The sequence below is a fragment of the Hypanus sabinus genome, chromosome 14 (genome assembly GCF_030144855.1).
Source record: "Hypanus sabinus isolate sHypSab1 chromosome 14, sHypSab1.hap1, whole genome shotgun sequence".
Lineage (NCBI taxonomy): Eukaryota > Metazoa > Chordata > Chondrichthyes > Myliobatiformes > Dasyatidae > Hypanus > Hypanus sabinus.
This window is the reverse complement of record NC_082719.1, coordinates 43,798,238-43,816,880: the sequence shown is the minus strand read 5'-3', so window position 1 is coordinate 43,816,880 and position 18,643 is coordinate 43,798,238. Positions and strand designations below refer to the sequence as shown.

General features: G+C 38.4%; 1 protein-coding gene across 6 annotated transcripts in view; it reads right to left on the bottom strand.

Moving 5' to 3' along the window:
• Positions 1-18,643, bottom strand: part of LOC132404689 (kelch-like protein 5) — a 131,024-nt gene that overhangs the window by 24,785 nt on the left and 87,596 nt on the right. For all 6 annotated transcript variants that reach the window (XM_059989037.1, XM_059989040.1, XM_059989039.1 and 3 more), the window contains 3 exons: positions 15,638-15,834; positions 11,979-12,191; positions 1,188-1,374 (listed from right to left, as the gene is read on the bottom strand). In XM_059989037.1, the coding sequence (XP_059845020.1) occupies positions 1,188-1,374; positions 11,979-12,191; positions 15,638-15,834 (597 nt within the window). The remainder of the gene's footprint in view (positions 1-1,187; positions 1,375-11,978; positions 12,192-15,637; positions 15,835-18,643) is intronic.

Below are 18,643 nucleotides of genomic sequence, written 5' to 3'. Positions count from 1 at the left end.
CTTAATAACATAGAAAGTCATTCTTCACTACTACACACCAATGTATCTTTTATTCAGTTGTTAGTTTTTTAAATTCATTATTATCTGTGCATTGGAACAATTTTATGATTTTCAGTTATTGATATCAATCAGAAACTATTTTCTGGGCACACCCCTCAAAGTCCCTTCACTAAAATATTGCATAATAAGCATTATTCCCCCAATTTCAGTGCACATAGATTGCTAAATTTGATCTCAAACTTCCATGTGTTAAGCAATCAGTGGGCTGAACTACATGGTGACTCGTGTTACAGAAACGTTGCCAAGAATGTATAAGCAAACTACGTAATTTATCTTCATAGCTAGACAAGATTTTACAAAGCAATATGCTAGCTTTTTGTAGAATCAGCATTCACTCTTTAGATTTTAAGTACCATAGTACTTAACTGCATGGCTTACTTTAGAGGAGGCCAGAATCATTTGATAAAATCATAGGTGGATGGCAGTGATTATGAAGAAATGAAGCATAAAGAGGTAAATGTAAAATAGCCAATATGTCAGTAAATACCCGATTTAGAACAAAACAGAGGGAACTTCAATGAAGAGTTAAGTATGCTGTATTTGACCTGGACTGCTCAGATGTCATTACTGATGCCAGAAATGAATTCCATTTCCAATGCAATGCTCTTTGCTTTGATTAATTTAAGACTTATACAAAAAACACAAGTAGTATTTCGCATAAACATTAGATCTTCATTAGTTTGTTTCAGAAAGTTATTGAATTCAAATATTGAAATAATGTCACCGAGCATGATCATGTTAATATACAACAGTGTTTAGAAGTTTAACATTTTAAGAGCTGTATGGAATCTGTTTGGCTTAAATCCTTTCCAATTAAATTATCTCAAAGAAGTCACTTGATCAATTCTGAGAGAAAACAGATGGCCTGTGGCAGACTACACAAAACCAAGACTAAAAGTTGACTCTAATTCCAACCTCTCATGACTCAGTTGAGAGGAGGACAAATAGAGAAACAACACACACACACACACACCTCAGATGTAGTTGTTGCATCTGTAACAAAGTATTAACCATCGGTATAAACTGCTTTCCTGGCAACAGAACAGATATGTAATACCGGGCAGAAAATGTCATCCCCAAAAGAGAAATCTGATTTTGTGAGTTCATGATTATTTAATGCTCTGTACCTTTTGTTGCATCCATTCCTCCAACTGCAAACAGTACTCCCACAGTTGACTTTCTAGGCTTAGTGCGAGGACTCTGCATCATGTTGCGACGCTCAGGTAACAGGTGATATTTCATTGCTTCCATAATTAGTTTTTGGCATTCAATGTCATCCCTAAACAACACATTGTTCTCCATGTCTGCAAGAAACTATTAGGAATAATTCAAATTCAAACAAGCTGCTAAATTGGCAAAATCTTTATTCAACTTAAACAGGTGATTGCACAAATACACAAAACTTTACCGTGTATATATTTTACATTCTTAAAGCTTAACATACTTAATAAACTTGGATACTAATCCTAGTGAAGTACCATGGTTTAACACTTTCAGATGCAAAAGAGCATTTACCATATTTCTCAATTCTTTCATATAAGCTTGAGGGACATATCGCTTAGCAATTACCACTACAGCCCCGAACTACATTTATTTAAGTTTTTTTCATTATCCTCCAGTATGTCAGGGTTCCGCTGTTAAGACCCAGAACATTGGAATTCTCTCCCTAAATCGGTCTGCCTCTTTACAGCTTTTTTTTTTGTTAAAGACACACCTTAAAATCTGTCTCTCTAAGTTTTGGTGATCTGCAGCACATATCTCTGTATACTTTGATATCAAATTTTAAGTGATAAATCGTGAAGCAGTTTGGACATTAATGAAAATCAAGCTGTAATAGTATGGTGTGTCAGGGTAAATGCAGAAATTTCAGCTCACAGTGTTAGCAAGAAACAATAAAAGCGAATCGATAAAAATACTCAGGATCACACAACTGACTCAGATGCCCTAAAGAAAAACTTCATTAACTACCCTTAAAAGCAATTACTGCATCAAATGTAATTAACAAGTATAAAACTAATTTACAAAAATACAGAATAGCTTGAAAATTTGTGATACCTGTGGGCGCCAGAAATGACTTTGAAATTGGTGTGGTCTTCAGTAACAAAGATATAGTGGCCCACCACAGGCAATCAAATGCACAGACACAGGAACCTGTGGCCTTTACCTATCAACTCCATGGAATGCAGGAAGTGAAACCTAGGCACTGCTCCCCCACCCCAGTGGTCTCAGTCAATCTAGTATATCCATATTTTCAAAAGGCATAAATGGTTGTTACATAAAATAAGGGTTAATATCATTAGCATGACTAGAAGTTCAATCAAAGGACAAGTATCAACAGGAAAGTAAGACATTTTAAGGTAATCAGGCTTTACTAGCATGGTGCCACAAAGTTCTGTACTGGGACCTTATCCGTTTACAATCTATATTAATGAACTGGAGAAAGGGACTGATAATGAGGTATCCAAGTCGAACTGAATGCAAAAAGAGACAGGTAGTTGAATTATGAACAGGGTGCAAAGGGATATGGAGAGGGCCACAGTGTACTGGAGAACAGATGGTTGATAATGTGAGGAAATGTACAGGATGGTGGTACGCAAAACAACAATATTAACATGCAGCTACAGAAAGAACTTTGGAAACCAATTGTTTGTTATACAGAGGCAAGGAAGGTTTGCTGCAATGATATAGGGCTTTGATGTGACAAGATCTGGAGTACTCTGTGCCACTTTTGATCTCCATGCTTAAGAATATACTTAGCTCAGGTGAAGCATAATTTTACTAGATTGCTTCTTGAGATGGGGGGCTGTTGTGAGGAGAGATTGATTAAAATGGATCTAATTGAAGTTTAAAAAATATAAACTGGTCTCATCAATCCTGAGAAAGATTGACAGTTTAAATGCTGAGCGCCTGATTCTCTGACGAAGTAAAACTAGCAGCCACACATCAGGTTAAGGGGTCATTTAACACTGAAAGGAGGAGAGATTAACTAGCTAAGGTGACTATGAATCTTCAGAATTATTCACCTCAGAGGGCAGTGGATGATCAATCCTTGAATATATTGAAGATGAAGAACAAAAGATATTTTAACATTAGGTAAACAAGGAAAATGGAAATTGGGTAGAAAAGGGGACTTGAAATAGAGCATTTGCCATGGCTTACCGAATAAAGAACTAGGCCTGAGCATCAAACATACAACATACAGCACGGGTCAGGGCCTACTACTCATGCTGTCTGTGCTGACCTGACCTTGATGCCAATTTAAACTACACATCTGCCTGCACGTGGCCATCCCCTGCCTGTTCATGTGTCTGTTTAAATGTCTTTTAAACATTACTATCATATCTGCTTCCATCACCACCTTTGGCAGAACGATCCAGGTACTTAAACTCTGGATATAAAAAAGCTTACCTTGCAAAATCTCCCTAAATTTTCCTCTTCTCACCTTAAAACTATTTCCTGTAGTATTTAATATTTCCACCTTGGGAAAAGGACTCTGACATTCTAGCCCACGTATGACTCTCATAAACTTATATACTTCTATGGCTACTCCCTTTTTGTATTCTAAAATTTTTATTTAAAGTAGTAAAAGACTTGAAGTTAATGGAGAATGATCTTTTGTCGATGGCAAAAAGTGACACTGGTCAGTGTAGATTTTTAATATTCCATGGACCTGAGCACTGACATTTAGCATAAATACTTGATCGATATAATCAGGCACTTATGGCACAGGGAGAGGTCACCTGTTTCACTGTGTCTGCTGGCAGACAATTCCCCCATGATGCTTTCTCTAAGTGATGGATTTCTAAAACTAAGTGAAAATGAAGAGAATTTTCAAGCAGAATTTTAAACCTGCTTTTGTGGATCCAAAGGAGAACGTGAAATTTGATGGATGACTTTTGCCACTTCTCATCACAGTGTAATAAATCAAGTAAATATCACAATCACAAGTCTGAGTATGTGCTTCCTGCCTGGGAAAAAATATTACCCAAGGCTATTAGGAAAAATTCTTCTCTTCAGATCACAGGAGAGGTATTTCCAGGACTTACTCCCTCAATTATTCTTCTAGTTAAATGATCAAAACCACCAGATAAGGAAATCAAAAAAACTTACAGCCACCGGAAATCTGCAATAAAAGCAGAAAATTATGAAATGTTTCAACATTTCAGATGGACTATGAGCTAAAGAATTGGGGTTAGTTTTTTAGGATGCAGACCCTGTTAGAACAGGGAAGGAAAAAACAGAAATTAGTATTAAGTTGCAGGGTGGGTGGAGAGAGATGGATAAAATAAAGGGCTGACATGGAGGTAAGCTGTAAATGAGGTCATCTGGTTGATGGGTTACTGAGGGCTGTTAGGGAGAGAGAAAATTGTTCCCCTATAAAAGTTTTGAGCTATGGTAAGTTAATGTGTGAGAGCATAGACAAAGGATGAGAGAACTGTGAAATGCAGGGTGTGGGACATGCCATCAGGTCAGTTGTGCGATTGCACAGGAGACAATTGAGCTAATAACCTGGATGGATAACGTGGATTAAATTAGGCCCCTTTATATCGTGTAGGGGGACAGAGTCAGATAGTGTAGAGTGGAATGTGAGGATTAAAGTGAATGCAGGTGCTCTACAAATCAGTCACTCAATCGATGTTTCATTTCACCAGGAAAAGGGTGGATCACGGTAAACACTGAATGGAAGGCATTAATTTAGACGTAGACATGAATTTCTGCTTCACCTGATAGATCTGTTTAGAAGGAAAGAGGTGAAAGGACAGTTGATGCACGTCCTGTGTTCGCATAGGGGATGCTATAAGGAGAATGTATGTGGAGAGGAAGAGTGGACTAGTGAGTCACAAAAGGTCTTAGATAAGACCATAAAATAAGAGCAGAATTAGGCTATTTGGCCCATCAAGTCTGCTCCCTCATTGAAACATGGCTGATTTATTTTCCTTCTCAATCCCATTCTCCTGCCTTCTCCCTGTAATACTCGATGGCTTTTCTAATAAAGTACCTATCGATTTCCACTTTAAATATACCAAATGACTTGCCTCCACGGTTGCCTATGGTACTGAAATCCACAGACTCACTACCCTCTGGCTAAAGAAATTCCTCCTCATCTCTGTTCTAAAGGGATGGCCTTTCTCTTCTTAAGCTGTGCCATCTGGTCCAAGACTCTCCCACTATTGGAAACATCCTCGCCACGTCCACTCTATCTAGTCCTTTCAATATTTGGTAGTTTTCAATGTGATCTCCACTCATTCTCCTAAACTCCAGTGAGTCCAGGCTCAGACCATCATACACTCTTCATTCTCAGAATCATTTTCATGCAACTCCTCCAAACCCTCTCCAATACCAGAAAATCCTTTCTTAAATATGGGGCCAAAAAGTGCTCATAATTCTCCAAGTGTGGTCTGACCGATGCCTTATAAACCTGCAGCATTACATCCTTGCTATTATTTTCTCGTCTTCTTGAAATGAATGCTAACATTACATTTGCGTTCCTTACTGCCAACTTAACCTGCAAGCTAACTCTTAGGGAACTGTGTACTAGGATTCTCAAGTCCTTTTGTATCTCTGATTTCTCTATTATTAGACAGTAGTTAACATCTTTATTCCTTTTACCAAAGTGTATGATCTTACACTTCTCCACACTGTATTCCATCTGCCACTTCTTTGCCATTCTCCTAATCTGTCCAAGTCCTTCTGCAGACTTTCTATTTCCTCACTACCTCTTGTGCCTCCAACTATCTTTGTTTCATCTGAGAACATGGCCATAAGACTATCAATTGTATCATTCAGATCATTAACATATAACATGAAAAGTTGCAGATACATCAGCCCCTGTGGGACATCACTAGTCACCGACAGACAACCAGAAAAGACCCCTTTTGTTCTCACTTCTCTGCTAGTCAGCCAATCTTCTGCCCACGCTAGTATGTTTTCTGTACTAACATAAGCTCTTACCTTGTTTATCAGCTTAATGTGCAACCTTCTCAAAGGTCTTCTTAAAAAATCCAAGTAAACAACATTCACTGACTCTTCTACATCTATCCTGCTGGTTATTTCCTCAAAGAATTCCAACTGATTTGTCAAGAAAGAGTTCACCTTAAGGGAACCATGCTGACTTCAGTCTATTTTATCATGTGTCTTCAAGTACCCCTAAACATCTTGCCAACTACTGGAAGTCAGGCTAACTGGCCTATAATTTCCTATTTTTATTTTATGGAGAGAGTGACATTTGTAGTTTTCCAGTCTTCTGGAGCCATCCCAGAATCTAGTGATTCTTGAATGATTACTACTAATGCCTCTACAATCTCTTCAGATATTTCTTGCAGAACCCTAGGCTGCCGTCATCTGATTCCTTTGATATACTGAAAGCAGAGGGGTTGAAAAAGAAATGCTTGGTGGAGGAGTGAGTATTGTTGAAGGTCATAATTTGTTGAATGTACAGGTTTGGAGGGGTTGAAGGTGAGAATGAGGTGAATTATATTTGTTCTGTTTAGGTCAAAAGGGGGAACAGAGAGGTGATACAGGAACTAGATGAGATGCAGTCAAGGGTTTTACTAACTATAGTAAAGTAGAAGCCATGGAGCAGGTAGAAAGATGACACCTGTGTGAAAAGTTTCACCACTGCAGAAATGTGGAGTCAGAGTAACTGGTGGAGTGAAAAGGAATCTTCACAGGAGACAGTGCAGGACAAAGAGTGGTCAGACATTTGTGGAAGTTCATAGGCTTGCAATAAATATTTTTGTTTGTTAGTATATCCCCTGAGGTAGAGATAGAGGGAAGGAAGAAAAAGGTTAAAGATGGACCATGAGAAATTGCAAGCAGGTTACAAATTGACAGCAAGTTCTGTATGAATGCCAGAAAGAGCAGCAGTCAGTCATCAGTGAACCAGAGTTCAGGAAGCAACCCAACCACCACTCCCTCAACCCCATGAAAATGTTTTCCATATATCTCACAAAAAGACAGATATGTTCTCACAGAGACACTTGTGATCTGGAGGAAGTGAATTGAATTGAAAGAGAAATTGTTCCATCTATGGGGTAAACTAGTTGTTCAGGGAAGAAGCAGAGTGCTTACTGACCATCTGGGTGTGGGTGGAGATGTATATTGGTTGTAAAGATGAGGTGATTGGGACTAGGAATTGGAACAGTGAAGGAAGACACCAAAGGTGTTGGGGATGCATGTGGCAAAAGACTGCACCGAGGGAGGAAGGATGGATTGTAAGTGGGAAGAAGTAAGTTTGGTGGGACAACAGCAGCCTTAAACAACACATCTGCCAGGAGCTGACATCTGGTTTCTGTGAGGTAGAGTCAATTTGTCAGACCACAACAGCATGATCTTTGTTGGCGGGTTTGATGACAACATCAGGATTGTTTCAGAATAAGTGGAACATTACAAGTTCATAGGGGATAAGTTACAACGAGGTGAGTGGAAAAAAAATCAGTGAATACATGGGGGGGGTGGGGTGAAGAAGCCAAAGGGAGGGGTCAAGATGGATCACAAATTCTGAGACAGGAAGAACGGTCCACAAGCTGGGGTGAGAATTCATGGCCAAAGAAATGAGCACAGAGATCAAAGGAGAAGACAAGTTCAATATCATGTTAATTTATAAGAATAAGGAATGAAGGGGATGAAACTGAAGCCTCTGTTAAGGACCAGTGGTTGAGGATCCAAAGAGTAAGAAGGTCAAAAGGTTCCTGAAAATATGGTTGGGGTGGAATTTGCCAGATGGAATCTGGGGAAAGTGAAGAGTGAGAAAAATTCAGAGGGCTATTGGAATTCCAGGGCTGTTATAATTTGCAGTCTTTCACATGAAAAGCAAGGAAAACAGTTGTTTTATTTTACTTATTTAGAGATCCAGCACAGTAGCAGGCCTTTCTGTCCAACAAGCCTGTACATCTCTGTGATGAATGAACCTACTAATCCATACATCTTTGGCGTGTGGGAAGAAACTGGAGAAAAGCCACGTGGTCATGGGGAGAAGGTACAAACTCCTTACACAGGCAGCAGTGGAAATTGAATGTGGGCTACCTGCTCTAAAATAGCATTTGGCTAACCCCTGTGGTACCGCGTCGCCCTCCATTACATCACTGAATATAAAGGAAAAAATGGAAATGTGGATCAAAACAGAAGAAATTAAGTGAGTCAATGTCATTAGAAAGTATTATCAAGGGCGTACCTGTGCTGACTCATGGCATTAAGAATGGATCTTAGGATGTGATAAGAACAGTGCCTGGACAACAGAGATTCAGCTATGTTCAGTTTTGACTTTTCGATTCCAAGAAAGCACAACACTGTACATATCAAACAATGCCTATGCAAACATCAAAAAAGACTTCTGATATCAAACTGAAACGCTATGTAAAATAATGAAGGACACTCGTTTGTAATACTTCACTAATCGGCACTTAAAGAAAAATACAGGGAATGCAAAGTCAGTTGATTGAATATAAATTTAATTTAGACAGGATGAAAGGGAAAAGGAGAACTGTGCTAAAAGGCTAACATGAGGAAATCTGCAGATGTTGGAAATTCAAGCAACTCACAATCACTCCTTGCCTGTTCTCCATCTCCCTCTGGTTCTCCTCTCCCCCCCTCCTTTCTCCCTAGGCCTCCTGTCCCATGATCCTTTCCCTTCTCCAGCTGTGTATCCCTTTTGCCAATCAACTTCCCAGCTCTTAGCTTCATCTTTCCCCCTCCTGTCTTTTCCTATCATTTCCGATCTCCCCCTCCCCATCTCAAATCTCTTACTATCTTTTCTTTTAGTTAGTCCTGACAAAAGGTCTCGGCCTGAAACGTTTACTGTACTTCTTCCTATGGATGCTGCCTGGCCTGCTGTGTTCCACCAGCATTTTTGTGTGTGTGCTAAAAGGCTGATGGATATTAAGAAAGATAACAAGTAACCAGAAGATGGAACACCAGAAAAGAAAAATGTACACAAATGAACAAGAAACTCTTACACCAACAGATTAGATGAAAAAAAATGAAGAAACTAACAATGCCAGAAAGTAGGATATTTAGTTTTAGGGAAGGAAATCCAAGACTACTAATAGAAGGCATTTTGAAACTTCAATGCAACAGTAAAAGGAAGCTTCTGTTAGCAGATATTTGCTGTGTATTTTACTAGTTTTATGATTTGATCCCAATTTTCTGGAATAAAGTAAATTATAGTTGGGAAATAGTAATACTAAGGGGCAGCAATATTCAAATTCTAATTGATTTATATCACATACATTAAAATATACAGTGAAATGCTTTGTTAGTGTTAACAACCAGTGCACATGCTGGGGGCAAACTATGAACACTCCAGGGTGCCAATCATGGGTTTGACCATCGTGTCTTGACCTCCAGATTTGCCTGGACCTCCAACTCTGGTGACCTAAGCCCTTGTGACTCATTCAGATCTTCGTGACTCCTTTAGGCCTCTACCTTTGGTTTTTGACCTTAGGCTTTGCCTCCCAGGCTTTGCTGGGTTTCACTCTCACATGGACTCACACGGACTTCCGACCCTGGTGACCTGGGGGTGTTAGTGGCTCTCAGGACTCCCACCCATACCCAACATTCGCCACCAGTACAGAGTTCCTGGCATGGGTCTTTGACCTGGGCATCGCTGGTCTCCTCAGCACCTGTAACACAACTTCTAGGATAGCTGACGTTTGTCCACAGAGTGTTTTGACTTGGACTCAAATTCTTTATTTACTATCGCTGATCTCTAACTCACCTCATCCCTGTCATTAACCTGACCTCTAACTCCCCTTTCTGTCCCCAACAAACCTAGCAAAAGAACTAAGTTTGAGCCATGGCATTAATGGACATTGCAGCCTGGCATCACCTTGATTGGAAGAAAATGAATATGACTCAGGATTATTGAATATCTTAATAAAAACAAAAGTTTTCCTCTAAGTAACTAAATACTTTTCTTGATAAAAATGTACATTTCAAGCCTACATGTTTCTGTGATTTTGTAATTAGGCAAGTTTCCAGTTTATTTTTAATATTTTTAATTGAGAAATGAATCTTATCTTACATTGTCTTTATGTAGTATCACTAACAGTGCACAGTCCGCCCTCCTTATCCGTGGGGGATTGGTTCTGGGAACACCCCCTCCTTCCGTAGATACCAAAAGTCACAGATGCTCAAGTCCCTTATTTAACCTATCTCAGTGCGGGTGGACTTTAGGACCCAGGGGAGCTCAGACAAAGACAAAACTAAGACAAATGTTTGACTAACTGACACTAAATAATACCGGATGTACCTGTTCCGACTTACGTAGAAATCTGACTTAAAGACTGAGCTTTTTTTTCATCTGCTGCAAATCATTTTGCAATATATTGTGAATGAAGGCAAAAGAAATAATGGAACACCAGACAGGGCTAGAGAGGTAATCAGTAACATCATTCGAGACCACTCAGCCCAGTCCATATGGCAAGTTTCTGCACTATAGGTTTTACGTTGTGATTGTGACTAATTCTTAGATGCATCACTGAATGTGCTAAAATATTCATTTCTCATCTCATCCACACACACACACACACACACACACACACACACACACACACACACACACACACACACACACACAATAGCACAAGTTAGGGCACCGTCCATTAATCTATTTCACATGTATGTTCAAAATAATGTGTATAACCATCATCCTCCTAAAATATGCAGCAGACTAAACTAAAAGCTGCTACCTCTGCTTGTTACGCTGTTGATTACAGTCACATTTAGGAAAACCTCAGGGACTAATTTTGAATTAATTTATCTGGTTGACACGAGGGTTGCATTTAAAGTTTTAGCTACCTGCCAAATGACAACCTGGAGTCTGGCAACAACTAAACCACTAGTCGGTCGTCCTATTTACTCAAGGTTATTTTAGCATCAAGGATTGAATGCTTTATGATGCTTTAAAATGAAGCTCGATGGCTTTAGTCTAAAAATCAACAATATGGTAGGTCCATGACTTGAATGTTCACTGTTAAATGCACAAATGAAACCCTCTCAAATCGGATAATATAGCAAGCTCCTCTATACCAATGTTTTTTGGGTCAGTACAGGTAAAAGGAGGATATGAGAAATGTTATTAGAAAAAGAATAAATGTAACTGTTGCACTGTAACACACATCATGGACTAGAATTTACGTTACTACTTTGTACCCAAAATGGCAGTGAAGACAAAATATAAAGTTTAAATAGCATGGCTTTGGAAAAGTGGTGTACAGGTGAGGGAGGGAGTGGATGTTAATTCAACTCGTTGTTTAGCAAGTGAACAAGAACTGTGGCTTTTCAGACCACTGAGGCTGAAAATCTCAGCAAGGATGAATTTTGCATGTGCTATTACTGTTGACATTATTTGGGAGAGTTTAAAGCTTCAATAAAAAGCTGGATGAAATGAAAAACTTGCCAAAGAGTCAATTTGAGCTTCCAAATGGATGCAGTGATACAAAAGCGTGGAAAATTGTCAACTTGACCTTAAGTCAACTTCAAATGCACCCTACTGTTGGAGCTGAAAAAGGCTATTTCTAAACTGATGAGTGCCACGTTAGGAAGTATGCAATTAAACATCTATTTTTTTAATAGCACTCAAATTTAATGAATCAGTCTAATGGATTTACACATTATTGCATTATCTCTTTAAATTTACTTGCATCTCCATGTTAGCTATCATGGATACCTATTTAAGTGGGCATCATTTGGAAATGGTATAGATCTTGCATAAAATATGGTACAAGAACCCGCCTCTTCAGACTTAATTATAGAAGGCAAATTACAATGTGCCATCAAGTCATTTGCAGGTTTTGTCCTGATAAACATGCTGATGGCTTTTATCCTTTCCAAAATGAAAGGTTAGTCACACACTATTGATGATGATTATGTCCATTTATTGTTTTAAAGCAATGATTTAAGGCAAATAATGAATTTACCTGAGGACAGAGGAGAGGGAGTCTGATGTATGCCAGCAGTTTGCTGAGTTCCTTTTGTCTGTTGTCTGCATCGTGCCGCACCCAGCTAAGCAATGCATTCAATATAGTTTCTTCATTTGGTATGTTCATATCATCACTAGCCAACAGCTTAACTATTTCATTTGCTGGCAGTAGTAGAAACTCCTGATTTCTTATCACATCCATGAAGTGCTCCTTAAACAAAAGAAAGAATGAACAATAATTAATATTATTTCACAGCACATTAAACACAATGACAATGGGACTACAAAACACACACACAATTCACAGATGTTCTCACAAAATTGTAAAGCACAAATTATTGCGTTAAGTTACTGAACGTAAGTCACAAAATGCAAATGGATCATGCCTTCTGCCTTGTTTTACTACTTGAAGATCCAGTCAGTGATTGATATATGAAACTGTACATGCATTACTGATAACATGACAAAAATCACAAAAATGACCAAAGACATTCATGGTTTACTCATCACAGGAATACACATTTGATTGACTTAAGTAAGTCATCATAAACTTCAGGTGTCATATGAGAGTCAAAATAAAAGCACAAATGCTGGAAACCTGAAATTAAAAAACTGCATTGTACTCTGCCTCTGAAATTAAACTGCATTGTCTACCTTGTTGCCTTATCTTGAGCTTTCTTTGTCTTACACCAATTAATATCATATGCTGAAAATATATGGAAGTATTTCCTCAGCAATCATATCTGTCACTCTGACATACATTGTAGCTTAGAAAAAACAAGTCTTCCAATAAAATATTACACTTTTAATTTTGTAATTAAAATAATTTAAACTGACAGGAATATTATGAGCTACCAGAACCTTGTTTTATTCCTCAAATATTTCATTTCTTTCTCTCAACCAAACTAATATTCCGCCTCCTGTACTTTGAATGGAACCATTCCACATTTGAGAAACCAGAATTCCAATTCTAATGAATGGCTATTGACACAAAATGTTAAATGTGTTGCTTTTTAAGGATACTGTCTGATGTGCTGGATGTTTCCAAGCAATTTCTACTATATCTCAGAATTTATGAGATTTCTTCCAATTGTGTTTTCATAATAAAATTGAAGATATTCTGATTACTGAAATTCTGTAAAGAGTAAATATTCCAAAAAATTATGATTAGGAATAGATTAATCTCTGTACGGTAAATCACTGACAACATTGTACTTTTCTTTTAATTTAAAGAAACACTATACTTAATTTTTAAATAATATCAATTTAATTATTGAGAGATTAATTCACTTTACATAGCTAAATCTGTTTCCGAAGCAACCTTTCCTCAAAGGAATAGTTCTGACTACATATTAAAGATTTCTAGAGATCGTAATTTCAGATCATTACGAACTAAGTAACATTATAACATTAAGAGGCTTCAGGAGATGGCCATCCAACAAGAATAATTAGTTGTGGAAATGGTTTTCTAAAAATATGTTGTTACTCGTGGTTCCTTATGAATATTATAGCTGGGGGTGGTAGTGGGGATAAGTGCCCACTACCTAGTAAATGCTCCCAATGGCGCGTGTCTCAAATATCCTCTGACAAACAAGTCGAGCTCCTGGCTTTCAAGTGTAGCTTAGCTACTAAGCCTGGTGGAACCGTTGCTACCGACAGGAGAAGGGGCAAAGGCAGGCTACTGGTGTCTTAAAACGAGTCGCTATGGGCAGATGGGGCTTGTCAGCCATGGTTGGCAACTCTGATCTCAAACCTCTGCTGCATTGCGGCTATACCTTCTTACGGTGAAACCTTCACGAGTAAACCCCGAGTAAAAATCCAGAGTTGGAGTTCCTAAGACAATCCTACCTTGAATTCAACACTAACTGGCAACTTCTATGATGCCTCTGGTGCCAAACTGTATTGGTCACTGCCGCTCCTTTGAATTCATCAGCTGCGTGGAGAAGGGGAGCCTGCTACAAGGCAACAGCTTGCTCACCATATCATACTGCCCTGCCTTGCGTATCAGGCAGTTGGGATGCAACATCCATGGCTGGCCCTGATCAATGGAGGGCCTCAAATTGCTTCTTGAGATTTTTGTCATGGACCTATTCATTGCCTAATCTTTGCTGAAAACTTTCCTAAAGTTACACTAATATTATTTTCTGATTTCTGGACAAATTAAGTGGCATCACGCAGTTAAAAACAGTTAGATAAAACTACTGTAAATTGAATGCAACATTTTATGTAAGTAATGTAGTATAGAAACCAATCTTTGAGGAAAGAACCCAATTAGTGGCCAATTTATAGATTCTATTCAGCAAATAAAAAATGCAAGTTAGTGTGCCCAATGCCCCTTCACAAGCAGATACAGATGTTAGCTGTAGGCTGATAAAAGCCTTGCTGACAATTCACCTCATTTAGTTACAGAAGGCTCTTTAAACTTGTTGTTCCTCTCCGTGCATCAGGTGGAAACCTTGCCATTTCTTTAGCATTTGCCTGTTTTTTACAAGACTGAGTTACAGGCTCGATGCTCAACTCAGCACAGATGGGAAGTATGCTAGGAGCTGGACGATTTGAACCTGGAACCATTTGCCTTGAAGTTTGCTGATGCCACTACACCACCAGCCGCCGCTTTAAACTTGAAGCTTTCTAATGCCAAGTTAATGATCTATTGTTAATGTTAACATTCACATCAAAAAGCATTTAAAGATCAAATATCTCTTAAGAAAATATTTAGTTGAAGACCAGAATAATAAGAAATTAAAATATTCGGTTTTGTATGTTGGTACAATTTTACAAACAGGATTCATGACACAATAAACTCTTGTATATCCAGTATTTTAAAAAAACAAAATTCTTTTGCAACTGGCAAAAGAAAATTTCTAAGAACATGAATCTGATTAAGTGTTATTAGGGAATATAGAACATAGCAAAAGGCACTGACCTTTTCTTATTTAGAATTAAATGATTTTAATTTAAGTGGTGGGCTAGGCTATATGTAAAACGTTCTATGCATGACCTACATATAAGACTCTTTAATTCTTTACAAGAGTAAACTCAAACTGTGTATTTTATGCATTTGTTATGTAAAGTAAGTGTGAAGATAGCTTTAGATTATTTACACTTACTTGTAAAGGCATTATACTTATAGGCCGATTAGCAACAAAATCCTCTTTGAAGATTTGGGACTTCACGTAATGTGATCAAAATCATACATCTGATTTATACATCATTTTACTTGAATACCATTTTGTCATAAAATGTAGAATTACAGTGTAAAGCATTCTTATTTAAAAGGCAAGTTGAAGGCTTATGCATAGAATACCAGTGTGTGATGCATGAAAATGTTCTATTGAGCAGTTCTCATGCAATGAGTATATTCATGTAACTGGTACCTCACATTCCCCATGGATGGTATATGGCTAAGATAATACTTAAAAGTTCTTTAATATTATTAAGCCTTTTTCTGTATTTAGGGCACTGCCATCTTTTTATTTATGCTAGCTTATTAAGTGTTAACAGATTCCAGAATTTTAAAGATGTCTCCACTATTAAACCATCATCCACCTGACCCATACTAATGAACTGTGAAGGCGAGATCCCTCCAGAAACAACCATGGTGTCATCTAACTCAAATTAATAAACTAAGAAAGAGCCATCCCTCCAAATACATACCATGGTGTAATTATGAGCCACTTTATGCAGGTCAGTGCAGCCTTGTGCATCTGCAAATGAACGAATTCCGAGACAGTTGGAAGGGTGAAGCTGCTTCATCAGGAAACCACAGCATGCCTCAACAACCTGAGATAATTGTAACAGGCAGGCTGTCGACAACAGGCATTCAATATTATCTTCTTTTAATTCCAAACGCCCTAAAGATAACAAACAAATAATGCCATTTTCTCACTTTATGTAAAAAAAAACTGTGTTTTGGATATTTGTAATAACTTTAATTTAAAATGGTTAACCCTCCAAATGATGCCTCTGCATTCAAATTGCTTTTGTTCATGAGTTGTGTAATTTGCAGCATGTTAGTATGGTAGTTTCTTTAGATTGATATCTTCTGTCAAATAACAACACTTAGAGGAATCTGAGTTTTGCAGTTAACAACCCATTAAGTGGAAATAGCATGCAAGATAAACCTTCCCAGTTTCGAAGGCCTAACCACAGATGGTAGATAGCATGAGTCTGAAAATGTTTACTAATAAAATAAGTTGCAGGTTGGGAAATGTGTTTCTATTTAAAAATCAAGACATGTGCTATATTTTAAATCCAAAGTAATTTAGCTATCAATAGTTAATGTTATCTCTTTATATAAATTTAGCATCTTAATAAAGCTTTAAAAGTATTATTTTATCTGAAGGAAGACAAGTTGCCTGGGTCACCTTGCTCCTCCAAAGAGCCTCCTATATTCTGCTACTGAAACACATGATCTTCCATTTTGTCTCTCTCCTTCTGCTTTCTCCTTCAGGTCAAGTTATTCCCTTGGGAATCAGCTATGCCAGGGTCTTTTTGAATTTTACCATGATCTGATCAAAAATGCTTATTCTGTCAGCTGCCTAGCATTCTTTTGCACCTACCCTCCCAGTTTACTAAACTCAGCCTGGTATTCACTTGAATTATCCATCTAATGCAAGTCATGTTTCCCTTTCCTCTTATTTTTGTTCCATCTTTCTCATTCTCTTCTATCATCTAGCAGAGTTCTGAACTTTCCTCTTTTTGGAAATGTGCCAGAAACATTTCCTCTCTAAAGATCTCTTTGTTCAAGAAGGTTAATAGGGATAATCCTGGTAATTATAGGCTAGCAACTGTTACATCACTGGTGGGCAAACTATTGGAGATGGTTCTTAGGGACAGGATTTTTTAGCATTTGGTGAATTGCAGTTTGATTAAAGGCAGTAAGCGCAGATCTATGAGAAGCAGGTTGTGCTTCAGGAGCCTAATTGAGCACTTCACGGAGGTAACAAAACAAATAGAGCAGTGGATTTTAGTAAGGTGTTCATCAAGGCTCCCATTGGTAGGTTCATTCAGAAAGTCAGGGGGCATGGGATCCAGGGAAACTCGGCTGCATGGATTCAGAAACAGCCGACTCACAAAGCCAGAGGGTGTTAGTAAATTGAGCGAGTTCCACCTGGAGGGTCCTGACTAGTGGCGTTCCACAGAGATCTGTTCTGGGAACATGCTCTTTGTGATTTTTATAAATGACTTGGATGAGGAAGTGGAGGAATGGGTTACAGAGGAAGTCTGTAGGCTACACAAAGGTTGGTGGTGTTGTGGATGGTATAGATGGGAGTCATAGGTTATAAGGGGATGCAGAGCTGAGCAGTGAAGTGGTAGATAGAGTTCAATCTGGAAACCTGTGAAGAGATACACTATGGAAGATCAAGCTTGAAGGCAGAGCCCAAGGTTCAAGGGTCTGTACTATGATGTACTATTTTTAGCAGGATGGAGGAACTGAGGGACCTTTCGGTCCAGATACATAGATTCCTCAAAATTGCTGTGCAAGTTAATAGAGTGGCTAAGAAGGCTTATGGTGTGTTGGCTTCCAATAGTTGGGGGGACTGAATTCAAGAAGAATTAGGTAATGTTGCAGCTCTGTAAACCTCTGGCTAGACCACATTAGTAGTATTGCGTTCACTTCCAGTCGCCTCATTATAGGAAGCCTTAAAACGCGTGCAGATGGATTTACCAGAATGCTGCCTGGATTAGAGACCACATCTGATGAGAAAAGACTGTGTAAACTAGGGCTTTATTCTTTGGAGCAAAGGATGATGAGCGGGACTTGATAGAAATGCATAACATTGTGAGAGGCACAGATCACAACCAACACCTTTCTTTCAGGCACAGTGACCAAAATCAGAGGATACCCATTTAAAGTCAAAGGAGGAAAGTTAGGGAGATGTCAGAGGTAGGCTTTTTTTTAAAATCAGAGTGTTGGGTGCCTGGAATATACTGTTTGGGAAGTTGATAGAGGCTGATACAATAAGAGCATTTAAAAGTCTCTTAAATAAGTACTGGATTGAAGAAAAATGGAGGGTTATGGGCTGTGCAGGAGGGAGGTAGTAGACTGATGACGGAGTAGGTTTATATTGAGCACAATATCAGGGCCGAAGGGTCTGCACCATGCTGTGCAGTATGTTGTATCTTCTTTTTTTAAAAGTTTTATATTTTCACTTTACTCTAAGATATCCTCCAATGACACTTCCTTTTAAAAATAATCTATATTTAGAATACTCCTAAACCCTTCTTCATTAATCTTCTAAAATATATGATTTATTGATCATTGTTTCCTAACTGACATCTTGTCCATTTGTTAACTTCATTCCCGTGGTCTGTTTCAGCAATGCCTCTTTCCTTTTAGGGCTGGAAACACAGTGATTCGGAAGTTCTCCTGCACACGTTTCCTACCCTTCCCTGCGTTTTCCCAATCAATGGATGTGAGCATGCTGTGGTTCTGTGGAGAACGGCAATGTGGGGGCTAGTTTCCTCCACACTTCCAGCTCCATTCTCTGCACGGCAGAAATGAGGAACACAGTGGTGGTCATACAACAGTACAGGTATCCGATCTCTTTCTCCAAGTACTTAAATGAATCTTTCTTTCTTTTTCAATCTTTTTATTAGTTTTTTTAAAAAAAAACATAACATAATATTATATTAAATAGGTTATGAATACAATAGATT